We start from the raw sequence: 14093 nt of genomic DNA on the forward strand, positions 1-14093 counted from the left end.
TTGATGTTGGTTCACCTGTTCTTGGCAGAGATCTCATTCTCCAGGCATGGGGGTGAGGGGGAGTGTTGACGCTACCATACTGGTTTTGTAAAGAAGTGATCTCATTAGACCTGCACTTGGGGGCTGCTGCCCCTGTTGACTTTCAGCCAGTCGTCTGAAACTGAGCACTCCTTGCAGGGTCAGCTGAGACCTTCCTCTGACATTACAGAGTAGACACAGGCTCTGAGCAATACCCACCGTCCCCTTTCCAACAACACCAACAGCCCCAAGGCTTAGGCTGAGTCTTGGCTCTATTTTCTTCTCCACATAGTGCCTGGTCTGGTATTGAACACTGGAGACCATTGTAGGGAAAATGAAAGATGGAAGAAGGATCCAGCAGTGATCTATCAGTGCCGATGCTCCGAGTGCCTGGGTGGGGGAGGCAAATGCCCTGCCTGAGAGAGATGCCCAGGGTCCCAAACACCATGTATGCTGCACAGGGAAAGGAGAGGGGAAACATCTCATTCCTGGGGGCTTTGAATTTCATGATTTCCCCATGTTATTTGGAAATCAATAAAGATGTCCCATATATTCCTTTCCCAGTGTTTATTTTCCTTGCAGAATGATGCCTAAGAAAAGTCGACAGGATGCTGCTGCAACACTGAAGGCTGTGAGCCTTCCTCCCGTCTACTGAGCAGACGGAGCCACTTCCATTAGGAGCCATTTCCTTTTTCTCCTCTCTTTTTCTTCCTGGTCCTGGTCTCTCCTCTCATCCTTTTCTCCTCTCTTCTTCTCCATGCCTTTCTTGTCCTTTTTTCCCCTCACACTCCCCCCACCAGGATCTTACCCTTCCTCTACTCCTTCCTGGTTATGAGCTAAAAGGTGGTCAGTCTTCCTGTAACAAGCGTTGCTGCTAGGTTTTATTCCTGTTTCTAAACAGGGTTGGTTGTTGGCATTTTATTATGACCATAATAAAGTGAGCTTTCATTGCAAAATCTCCCATCTCCCTAGCTTTTGGGGTCCTCAAGACCATGCAGAGAGCCCAGGGGAAGGAGCAGCTTCCAAAAGAGCATGAAGGTTAAGGAGACTCAGCAGAAGGGAGAAAAAATCAGACAACACTGAAGCAGGATATGAGATACATATCTTCCCTCACCCTGCGAAATCAACCCAGTAGGCCCGCCATGCCACTCAGCTTGTAAGGTCACCTAAAGCACTTTGTAAATAAAGGCACATCCATTTTCCAAAGAAAATGGAGCCAGGTGTTTAAAGAGAAGAGGGGGAGGAAGAAAAAAGAGAAGGAGAAGAAAAGATTTTCAGTCTTCTAAGAAAAACCATAACTGCTTCTATTATAAAGTGGGAGAGGAGATTCTATTAAAAATAATACTGGAAAAGGAAAAGTGAGCAGAGATTTGAGGGTCAACCAAGGGCCTGGGACCCAGTGGGTATCACACACCAAGGACTGTGACTCTGCCGAGAGCCCAGGGCTGGTGCCCACCGGCCTCAGCAGGCTCGCCACAGTGAGGGTGGCAGGGAACATAGGGATGGGGAAGCCTGGGGTGACCACAGGTTCTGCAGGGACCCCCAGGAAGCTGTGCAGACTCTGCAACATGTCTAAGTCAGGTTGAAATTCCCCACCCACGCCCCGACGTCTTCCCCACTGGACCTTGCTGCCTACTCTCATCACCATGATGTCCACCATGATGCCTCACGCCACAGGCTGACCACAGTCCAGCCTGGATTCACTGGCTTCTGCTCAAGATGGGATCCCTTCTGACTTCCTCCAAGTCTGCCTCCAGCCAGGTTCGTCATGGCCCCACCTGAGAATCTAGAGAGGGCGACGCTAGAGGCTCCCTCAGCTTCCAGCACCCCTCGAGTGTCGTGGCGGATCTTCCTCCCTGGGGCCGTGGCCCCAGGAAGCGGGGACTCACAGCCAAGGCACTGCCAGACAGACACAGGCCAAGATCTGTGGGGGAAACTAGAGAGATCTTCATAACCAAGCACGAGTTCCTCAACTACAAAATGGGGACGTTATTTACCTTAGAGTAGCCTCGTGTGTATTAAACGCAATAATGCCTGAAAAGCACTTACCATGGCGCCTGGGTAAATTGTGAGTCAACATTGGTCACTTTTATAATTGACGGCAGAATTGAAAGGCAGTCTCAGATTCTTTCATCTATACATACAGGAATATGCATATACATATATACAGCATACATATACTTAAGTAACTAACCATATTAAACATGAAATACAGCAGGTAAGATGAATGTCAACCCACTCCAGTCTTCATGCCTGGAAAATTCCATGAACAGAGGAGCCTGGCGGGCTATAGTCTATGAGGTCAAAAAGAGTCAAGACACGACTGAGCACGCACACATTGGCTTTACCACTGGCAAGATTAATGCTCTATCCATTGCCTAATGTTTTAATTAAATGTTAAAAACCAAAGGTGCCAAAAGTATTTGATTAACAATTAAGAGAAGGGGCTTCCGGGCTATTTCAGTGGTTAAGACCCTTCCACTGCCAGGTTCTATCCCTGGTTGGGGAACTAAGACCCCATATGCTGCACGGGCAGCCAAAAACTTAAAAAAAAAAAAAAAAAAAGCTTAAAAGAAAATAACTAAAATGCATAAAAAATTAAGTTCTTTGCAATTTGGATATTTTTTTTTAATCTATAAAATCATAGTCCTTGTTTGTGTTCTGACAGGGCTGGCATGGAGCTAAATAAGGACTTCTTTTTATAAAACCATCCCAGAGAGCACAACAAAAAGAGAGGTGTATGACATACAAACCAAATAAAACGTTCAACCATAATCTCTTACCTTTGACCCAATGAGAGTATACAGCCACTGAATGGTTTCATTGTGGTTTATTACTCCATTCATCCCATCCACGTACAACATAATCTGGCCCAAAGCTAAAGAGGAGAAGAGAGAAAGAAGCAAGTAAATAACATCTCCAGTGATCATAATGTCAAGTGAGATTCTCACACTTTAAGTACACTGTATGTTAATGATCAAATCTGAAGATTTGATCTTCTGGTTTGATTCCTGAGCTCTGAAATTAGCGAAATCTCACCGCAGAAAGTGTGGACCACTACACAAGAAACAAAGGCTATTCCTGGCATCTGGAAGATGCAATTAAGGCACCAAATCCAGTGACTGTTGCTTCTCTGTGCCTTGATGTATAAATGCATGTTTTCAGTTTCTATATCTGTGTGAAGTCCCAGACAGGACACAGATATGGATGAGACGGTGTCTGGGTCGTGGCCTCTGGTTACGGAGAGAGGTTCTCAAAGCAACCTGTCCAGTGCCCCAGCCTATGGTCAAGCTTGTCCCAGATGCTATGGAACCATCCTAAGTTTATTTGAATCCTTAGATAGGAGATAAATATGTATTTAAGTATTATTTGTAATCCTTTCTAAGGATTTTGGGGTTTTAAAATGTCAGATATCATGAAAACATTTGTCAATACCAAATAAATTCTTAGTTAAGGAGAATACAGTCACCACATATTGTCATTATCCATAAAAAATATTATTACACTTTTTAAACAAATACTAACTCCATTTTTTCAGTTCCCTTAGTTTCAAAATAATTTGATGTCTAGAAAATCAATAAACAAAGGTTATATACTCTATATAGGCTTCATTGAATCACATCTGACCTCCTAAATCTTATTTAAGACATAATTAATTGGCATGGCATTGACACTTTTGGCAACACTTTTTTCCTGGTAATAGTAGAATATCTCATTTTAGAAAACTTAAAGTAAGAGGTGTGAAATGAAAATAATTCATAATCTCATAATTTAGAATTATTCTTAACATGTTGATATATTTTTCCTATATTCTTTCTTTTATGCTTAACACACACACAACTTTATATGCAGGTTGTAGGAAGCAGTTCAGATGAAATGGTGTTGACTGAAAACAGTAAATAAAACACGACATGTGAGTATACACTAATTCTAAGCATACAAATATATGTGTTATGTCAGAAAATTTATTATTATTTTATCTAATAAATAACAAAATCACATAATCATTCTGAGGAAAAGTATGTTCTTGTATATGTAAAAACTCAAATTTTTAAGCAATTAATTGAACATATTCTTGACACAATAAGCAGTATATTTTTGGAAATACCGGATTCATATCCTATTTGGTGGCAAAACATTAGAGATACTCCTGTTAAAATCAGAAGTGATTTTAAAATGATGCCCACTAATCCTATGATTATTTAATACCTTGCTAGAGAGTTTCAGGCAAACATAACAAGACATGAATAATAATAATGAAAGATAGGATGGTTAGAAATTAATACATAAAACTGTCATTATTTGCAAGAAATATTACAGGCCAAAAAAAATTCATCTACAAAATTTATAATGAGGAGATCACAATTACAACCACATTCTTATCCTGATGAGAAAAAGTACATAATACACAAAGAAAATCAAACTTTGATATAAAAACATAATGCTAGATAAATGGACACATGAGAGCAAATATGATAAAGGTTTAAATGATTTATTTTATAAGTTGATAAGAAAATACTCAACACCAATATAAAAAAGCCAAAATCAAACCAGTCAATCCTAAAAATTCATTGGAAGGACTGATGCTGAAGTTGATGCTCCAATACTTTGGCCACCTGATGTGAAGAGCCAACTCACGGAAAAGACCCTGATGCTAGGAAAAATTGAGGGCAAAAGGAGAAGGAGGTGACAGAGGATGAGATGGTTGAATGGCATCACCGACTCAATGGACATGAGTTTGAGAAAACTCTGGGACATGGTGAAGGACAGGGAAGCAGGGCGTGCTGCAGTCCATGGGGTTGCAAAGAGTTGGACACGACTTAGTGACTGAACAATGACAAGAGGGAAGACAAACTAGTTTACAATAGTAAAGTTGTTCATTCTTACTGTAATAAAAATGCAAAATAAAACAGTAGTGAGGTAGCATTTTTACTTAAATTATCAAAGACATTTTTGAAAGAAATGATTAGTCATCAACTGCTGCAGAGGTTAAATAATTAACTTCACACATTCCTGGCATCAGGGCAAACTGTACAAGTCCTGCAATATGTCTATTTAGTGCTGTAATTGTTTTAAAAATAGTTTCAATAGTTACCATTTAGTGTCTACCATGTCCCAAGATCTGAGGGGGGCAGGGATTTATATATGTTATTAATATGAGAGCCAGGCCGTATAGGAGGTATTATTACCCTCATCTGACAGAGGAAAAACTAAGGCTCTGAAAAGGGCTCCCAAGCTCCATTACTACCAAGCAGCTGAGTCCATGTCCAGCCAGGACAGGTGGCTCCCTTATGTCTCTACTCAGAGCCTGAAAGTCCTCTCAAAGCTCCTGCTCAGCCAATGTGATTTCAGCAATCAATCCTAAGAGAATAACCCTAAGGGAGGAAAAAGGATGAAGCAAAGATATGCACCAAAGTGTCATGTATAACATCAAAGCATCAACTAAAATCTACACATCCACATATATAAAATCCACTAGAACACTGCATACAGAGTAATTTACCAAAGCTATGCCCTAACTTGTGAGCTGTTTCTGATAAAATAGTTAAAAAGTAGAAAATGAGAAACATTATATAATTCAATAAAATACTAAGATCCTCAAGCATTGAAGGAAAGGAAACCCCATGATATATTAAGCATTATAACAGGATATATGTTTTTTGGATATATTTTCTTCTACTTTTTTGTTTTCCTTGTTTTTCATTAGAAGTACCTATTACTTCTCTAATGGGAAAGCAAACAGATACACAAGAAGGAACTAAATAACTGTATAATGCAAAGTGTTAAGTGCTTTTCCTGGTTTTTAGAATTTTTTTTACTAGCCTACCCCTCTCAGGATACCCCTCCCTCCTTCAGTAAAATAAAGCTCCCACTTCATGGAAGAGTTCTGAGAATTCAGCACTTCCTGCCCCATTTTTCCCCTTATCTTTTTCTTTCTTCTTCTCCCTTCCAAAACAAACTGGCAAACCTCTGGGGAAGAGGAGTTTGCATCACTGTCCTTTTCCCATTCGAGTTCCACTGCTGAAGAAGCAAATTCAGATGCTAGGCTTCCCTGGTGGCTCAGATGTAAAGAATCTGCCTCAGGAAGATCCCCTGGAAAAAGGATAGGCTACCCACTCCTGTATTCTTGCCTGGAGAATTCCATGGACAGAAGAGCCTGTTGGGGTACAGTCCATAGGGTTTCAGACTCGGACATGACTGAGCAACTAACACAGACTTTAGCATCTTCTAAATCAATGGCAGAGGGGGAGACAATGAGGACTGTTTATAGTCTCTGGAAGATGCATCCCTTGGGGGACCCTTCCCCCTTCCCAAGGCTGAAAAGCCAGGAACTACAGTCTCCCCACTAACTTCTCAGGGCCTCTGGTATTGCAGAAAGCCCAGCAAGCCAGGGCATCACTACGGAAAGGGAGTCAAAGTGAGAATTTCTGTAAGTTTTCTCTCCATGATCTGTTTCCCTTCAAGGTTCTATTAAGTTCCCACTTTGGAGGAAGAAAGTCACCAGAAAGTCCACATCTAATGGAATTCGAGTTTCTGATCACGCTGGTTTGTCAGAATATTGTCAGACGCAAAAGCTTTCAAGCTAGATCTCCCTGCACCAGAGCCCACCCTAAAACCAAAGAGCTCCTTCCTGCAAAACCCAATGCAGACACTAGATGGCGCTAAATAGATTTAGGTGGGTTAAAAATCACACTAAGCTTCCAAAAGAAAAAAACCACCGGCCTGGATGAGGGCCTGTGAATAAAACTCACACAAGAGGGAAAAGCAAAAGAAAGGAAAAGTAGATGGTCTGGGTCACAAAAATTACCGATTTCCATTTTGAAGAAGGATGAGGAGTATCAGAATGTCAGAACAGAGTGGTGGTCGTGCCTAATGAGCACAGGTCTGAAGAGAGAGAACAGGACATTTGTTGTTACGCTGCTCTTGGGATTTTCTCGAGGAATTTTTATTACCTTTCTGTGCTTCTGTTCCCTCATCTCAAAAGTGAGACAGTAAGACTATAGTACCTATTCTGCAGAGGTGTTGTAGGGACTGAGTTAGAGCAGAGTCTTTGTCAGAGTGCTCAATCAATAAGGGTCAGTCATATCAAGGATGTCCCTGAGGTCACAGATCAATTAGCTACTGGACAGACACACACGATGAAAGACTCTTAAGACACAAAGTGCAGAGAGCCTTCTGCCCAAACAAAGTCACAATTCGTTTATTTTCTTAAAAAAAAAATAATATTTAGATATATGATCCATTTTGACATAATTTTTATAGGAATTGTGTGATTTAGATGGATGTTCTTTTTTCACACAGATATGCAATGGATCTAATACTACATTTTGACTATTCGATAGGATGCTGCTGCTGCTGCTGCTCAGTTCTCAATTGTGTCTGACTCTTTGTGACCCCATGGACTGTAGCCCGCCAGTCTCCTCTGTCCATGGGATTCTCCAGGCAAGAATCACGGAGTGGGTTGCCATTCCCTTCTCCAAGGGATCTTCCTGACCCAGGGATCAAACTCGAGTGTCCCCATCTCCTGTATTGACAGGCAGATTCTTTACCACTGAGTCACCGGGTAAGCCCAATGCATTATCGATGTTGTCAGTTGTCTTCCCTGCTTTACAACCCATTTTGAACTCAAACAAGAAAATCGCTTGAATTTGCTTTTTGCCTAACATCATTTCCATAGTCTAAAATAAATATAAAACAAACAGCAAGTAATAAGTCATTAGGAAAAAACCATAAAGCGAGAAGTGTGCATTAAAATGATGTATAACATAACCACATTTATTCAGAATATATTCCAATATCAAACAGCAAACTTCAGTAATGCAAACCCTGCAATTACTTTTGCACCAACCTAATATTATGGGAAATGCATTAAATCTACAGATAAATTGTGGAAGAATGACATCTTTACTACATTCAATCTTGCATCCCATGATCCTATTATGTCATCATTTAGATCTCTATTTTCATTGCTTTTTTGTAGTTTTTAACTAAAGATTCTGTATATGGAATTTTGCTAAATTTGTATTTCACATTTCTGGGAGCTATTGGATATATTTTTTAAATTTCTGCATTCCTAACTATTTATTATTAGTTCAGTTCAGCCACTCAGTCACGTCCAACTCTCTACAATCTCATGGACTGCAGCACACCAGGCTTCCCTGTCCATCACCAACTCCCGGAGCTTACTCAAACTCATGTCCATTGAGTCGGTGATGCCATCCAACCATCTCATCCTCTGTCGTCCCCTTCTCCTCCTGCCTTCAATCTTGCCCAGCATCAAGGTATTTTCCAATGGGTCAGTTCTTCACATCAAGTGGCCAAAGTATTGGAAATTCAGCATTAGAATAAAAATAACTTTGTTTTGACTTTGTATTCTGTAACTTTGTTAAACTTATTAATTCTAGGGATTTGAAGGATTATGTTTCTGCAGACTATCTGAGGTTTTCTACATAGATAATAATGATGTCTGTGACCTAGAGCAATTTTATTTCTTCCTTCCCAATCTATATCCCCTTCAGCCCTCTTCCCTTTATTCCTCCTTGCCCTATTGCACTGGTTAAGTATGAATATTCAATAGTGGTGGTTGGAGTGGAAAACTGCTTTTTCTCAATATTAAAGAGAAAGAATGTAGTCTTTCACCATTAATTATGATGTTAACTATAGGTTTTTGTACAGTGCCCTTTATCAAGGCAAAGAAGATCCTCCCAGTGTCTAGTTTATTGAGAGTTTTCTTTAATCATAAATCAATGCTGAATTTTGTTAAATGTTTTCTCTGTATCAGCTGATATTATCAAATGGTTTTTCTTCAGACTGATAATGCAGTGGGTTACAGAGTGAATTTCAAATACTGAACTAGCCTTGCATTCCCTCTTGGCCATGGCGCAGTATTCTTTTTATATACTGCTGAATTTGATTCGCTGATATTTTGCTGAGGATTTTGGCATCTCTGTTCATGAAACAGGGGTCTGTAGTATCCTGTCTCTGCCCAGTTTTGCATCATGGTAATGTCAGTCTTATAAAATGAGTTGGGAAGCATTTCCTCTTCTTCTGTTTTCTGGAAGAGGTTACATAAAATTGGTTTTATTTTGTCTTCAAATGTTTGGCAGAATTACCAGGAAACCATCTGAGCCTGGAGAATCCATTTTCAGAAGACGGCTAACTACAAATCAGATTTCCTTAACAGTCACAGTCAATAACCGTTACAGTACTAAGGCTAGTCAGGTTATCTATTTCATCTTGGGTGAATTTTGGTAGTCTGTGATTTTTAAGGAATTGGCTCATTTCATCTAAGTATCAATTTTATTTACTAACAGCTGTTCATAGTATCCTCTTATTAGTGATTTAATGTCTGTGGAGTCTGTCATGATATCCCCTGTATCATTATGGGTGTTGGCAATGAGTGTCTTCTTTTTCTTTGTCATTATTGCTTATTTGTTCTTATTGCTTTTCAAAGAATTAGCCTTCCCTAGCATGTGTGCCTGAGAAGGTGATGGCAGCCCACTCCAGTACTCTTGCTCGGAAAATCCCATGGATGGAGGAGCCTGGTGGGCTGCAGTCCATGGGGTTGCAAAGAGTCAGACACGACTGAGCAACTTCCCTTTCACTTTTCACTTTCATGCACAGGAGAAGGAAATGGGAACCCACTCCAGTGTTCTTACCTGGAGAATCCCAGGGATGGGGGAGCCTTGTAGGCTGCCATCTATGGGGTCGCACAGAGTCGGACACGACTGAAGCGACTTAGCAGCAGCAGCATGTGTGCATGCTAAAGTCATTTCAGTTGAGTCTGACTCTGCAACCCTGTGTACTGTGGCCTGCCAGGTTCTTCTGTCCATGAGATTCTCCAGGCAAGAACACTGGAGTGGGTTGCCATGCATTCCTCCAGGGAATCTTCCCAACCCAGGAATCAAACTTGCGTCTCTTACATCTCCTGCACCAGTAGGCAAGTCCTTTACAATAATGCCATCTGGAAAGTCCAGCTTTTCAATAGTCCAGCTCTATTATTCCTGTTTTCAGTTTCATTAGTTTTTACCCTTATATTTATCATTTCTTTCCTTCTACTTACTTGGGTTTATTTTTCCTTTTACATTCTAGTTTCTTAAGGAAAATGTTTATATCATGGATTATTTTCTTTTTTTCTAATAGAAATATGTAATGCTATAAATGTCCCTCCATGCACTGTTTCAACTGCATCCCACAAATTTTGATTTATATTTTTGTTTTCATTTAGTTCAAGTTATTTTCTATTTGAAAATTTCTCTTCAACATATGATTATTTAAAAGTTTGTTGGTTAATTTCCAAACATTTGGAGATATTCCCGTTATCCTTCTATAACTGATTTAGTTTGATTTCATTATTGTCAGAAAATGTATCAGATGTTTTCAAGTCTTTTAAATTTGTTATTTTTATGATCCTGGACATGATCTATCTTGTTAATGTTTTTATGCATTCAAAAGTATATTTATTCTACTACAGTTGGGTAGAAAGCTCTAAAAATGTCTATTAGAACTAGTTGGTTGGTGGTATTATTTAGTTCCACTAGAGCTTAGCTGATTTCCAGTCTACCAGTTCTATTGATTAACTAAAAGAGGAATATTGAAGTCTTCAACTTCAACTGAGGATTTTTCAGATCTTATTTCATTTCTCTCTGTTTTTGCTTCATGTATTTTGAAGCTGTATAGGTGTTCCATTTCTGGGTGAATCAATTCTTATATCATTATAATGTCTTTCTTTATCTATTGCTATTTTCTTTACTCTGGAATCTACTTTCTCTAATGTTAATTTATCTTTTTTTCTTTATTATGTCTGTATGATATTTATTCCTATATCCTTTTGCTTCTAAACTAACTAAAGCATTATAATTAAGGTGGGTTTCTTATAGGCAGCATTTAGGTGGGTCTTATTTTTGTACCCATTCTGATCATCTTGGTCTCTTAATCACTGTGATTAGGCCAGTTACATTTAATGTAATTAATGGTACATCTGAATTTAGCCCCATCATTTCCAATCTGCTAATGAATCCATCTAGTGAGATTTTTATATTTATTTTTAATTTCTAAATTTTCCATTTAGAAAATGATTCTTCTTTATATTTTACATTCCTTTTCTGAGACTATCTTTCCATTCACTTCAATAGTGTTCATTCTTCCTTTTTTTGATATTAGCTTCTTTAGAGCAATTGACAAATTCACTACCAATGTCTTCTTGCCACTGGGGTCTACAGATTTGTCTTTTCCTACGCAAGCTGGAATTTTTCTAGTTTATTGTATGTCAACTAATTTTGGCTTATATGCTAGATACCCTGAAAATTATGACTGGATTTTGTTTAAATATTCCAGAAAAGGCTGACATTTTTGTTTAAGCAGGCAATTAACTTTGTTTTCTTTAAGCCACTTGTTTTGACCTGACTTTTTTGAGCTGTGGTTCCAATGCCAGTTCAGTTTTCAAAGCCTGTGTTGTGCCATCTGGATTAGCCCTGCATGCCAACCACCCAGTGGCTAGTCTGGAAGCCACCGGGCAGGGGGCAGTGGTCCACCTTGTTGTTCGGTTCTCAAAGTCTTTGGTGTGCTGTTTAGGGTCAGATTCATGCATGTAGTTTGTGGTGAGCCCGGGGCTCATTAAAAACTTTGTAGGTCACTTTTCTCTTTTTCCATTATCTCCCTGATACTTTTAGGTTCCCTGGGGCTCCCTTTCTTAGTCTTTCAATCAGAGAGTGGGGCCACTATTTACCTTGCTCTGCCACATACATTTTGTGACTGTGCCCACATCTGGGGCCAAGCAGTGGGAAAACAGGAGAAAATACAAACGGAATTCACCCCAACACTCTTGTGACTACAACTCCTCTCAATAAAAGCAGAAGTTTATGCCTCAAAGTTGTAGGTGCCTGCAGGCTCCTGCTGTTCTCCCATTATTATCACAGCTGTTCTCACCATGGGATTATCTGTGGGCAGGAGTTCAAGATAACAGAGAAAAGACTAAGAAACATGGGGGACTTTCGCAGTTTTTAGTGTCTAGAGTCCCTTTTCATCCTACTTCAAGCCAGAAGTAGAAAGCTTCTTCTGGAACTCCCAATGAATACATCAATGGCCACTTTGGGTTCGGGGCTGATCTGAGTCCAGATCAGGAAATACTAGAAGAAAAATGTTAAAAAGCACTATCCCAGCACTATCTTGAAATTCTAATCTTCTTTCCCAATTTGTCCACTACTATTTACTCTTCAAGATCCTTGAATAGTTGCTTTATGTATTTTTCCCTGGTGGCTCAGCCTAATGAATCTGCCTGCCAACTCAGGATATGCAAGTTCAATCCCTGGGTCGGGAAGATCCTCTGCAGAAGGAAATGGCAACCCACTCCAGTATTCTTGCCTGGGAAATCCCATGGACAGAGGAGATTGCAGCCTACAGTCCACGAGGTTCAAATGAGTCGGACACGACTTAGTGATTAAACAACAAAGTCACACTGAATACCAGAGAGAGGTTCCTCTGTGCTTCGCCATTTCAGGCAGAACTCTGCCCAGCTCTGCTTTTAGAAGACAACTCCACAGCAACACAGGGACGGCTTGGAGTCAAGTCCCATGTCAGGGTCCGCTCAGAACTTTGCCTCAATAATCTAACTACATGGTTGTCAATCCTTTTTCTCTTCTTCCTTTCTCCTCTTCTCCCTTCCTCCATTTTTATTTTCCTTCTTTCCTTATTGTTTTCCTTTCTTTTTTAAAGCTGGAGGCCTTTCAGTGAAAGGATCTTCTAAAAGGAACCCTAACACAGGCCATAGATCACTCCTGGATGTTTTGCCGGAAGCACTGGTGGGTTTTAACTGCTTCCCCCTTAACACTTGACACTGCCAGCCAGTCTACTGCAGTAGGTCCCAAAGGGGGGCTGTTAAAAGCACCCAATCACCCAGGCTAGACAGTGGAGCTCACTGCACATTTGCATTTTCAAACGCCACTGGTGGGTTATGAAATCAACTTAGTGAGTCCAGATCAGCAGTGGATTTTTTCAATAAACAAAACAGAATAGAAAACAGAATGCACTTCATTTCAGGTTAAGGGCTGTTTCTATTTTTGTTCTATTTTATAAAAATATGAGTTTTCTCCTATAGATCTCAGCCACAAAAGTTTGGAATCTATTATTTCAAACCCCTTCCCTTCTGTTATCCTTCACCTCCAGTGATTCCTCTAATTCCCTCCATTTTCCTCTGAAACAGGCCTCAAATTCACCTTTCCTTCCCTCCATCACTGCCTCAGGTCCAGCTTCCATTGTCTCTCTTGGATTACAGCAACTGATGACCCAGCTGGTCCACCTACCTTGATTGTACTCTTTCTAATCCATGAAAGATGCTGCCATTGAATCTTCTAAACCATGAACTAAATCAACTGAAACTGGCAGACCATCTGGCTCCCTCCGCCTGGGGATAAGGCCCAAGGTCCCTTCCATCCCCAGCCTCTAACCCACCTTTCAACTTCCTGTCCACCCCATCTGGGCTCCTTTACCTCTGAACCTTCTGCTCCCATGAAGGGCTTTAATCCTAAGACTATCAAACTTGAATTAGTTACATGTGTCTTGCTTTTAAGAAAAGTTCTTAAATATAAAATATTAATTCCAAAAACCAGAGCTAATTTTTTAAAGATAGAATTTTTTAATTGTTTTATAAAAAAGAACTTCTTTTTTTTTTAAAAAAAGAACTTCTTATATATCAGAGACAACAACCCCAAGAAAACAAGCCCCCATCAGTTATTTGCCTGCTTGTTCATGTCCTCTCCTTTGACCAAAGATGCCAGAAATGCCATGGAAGAAGCTGAAAGATAATTCCTTCCTGGCAGAGTCATCTGACTTTTTAAACAAAGAGCTCTTAAACACTGCTGCCCTGAGTAGTCTTTTAATGAGCCCCTCATCCATTCTTTCCTTCAATATTACAGTGAAATTATAGGTCACACGTACTCTGTAAATTGGCTTGGAGATTCCAGAGCTGCATGACCTTCTTAAGGGAATTATACAGTTTAGGCCAAAGGATTTTTTAACGTAACGTGGTTGGGTTTCAAAAAAAGCACTGAAATAACTGTAGGCATATCACACGTTTG

General features: G+C 40.0%; 1 protein-coding gene across 10 annotated transcripts in view; it reads right to left on the bottom strand.

Moving 5' to 3' along the window:
• Nucleotides 1–14093, bottom strand: part of FHOD3 (formin homology 2 domain containing 3) — a 521961-nt gene that overhangs the window by 209554 nt on the left and 298314 nt on the right. For all 10 annotated transcript variants that reach the window (XM_027526407.1, XM_027526417.1, XM_027526409.1 and 7 more), the window contains exon 6: nucleotides 2802–2896. In XM_027526407.1, the coding sequence (XP_027382208.1) occupies nucleotides 2802–2896 (95 nt within the window). The remainder of the gene's footprint in view (nucleotides 1–2801; nucleotides 2897–14093) is intronic.

The sequence above is a fragment of the Bos indicus x Bos taurus genome, chromosome 24 (genome assembly GCF_003369695.1).
Source record: "Bos indicus x Bos taurus breed Angus x Brahman F1 hybrid chromosome 24, Bos_hybrid_MaternalHap_v2.0, whole genome shotgun sequence".
In the NCBI taxonomy this organism is placed as follows: Eukaryota; Metazoa; Chordata; class Mammalia; order Artiodactyla; family Bovidae; genus Bos; species Bos indicus x Bos taurus.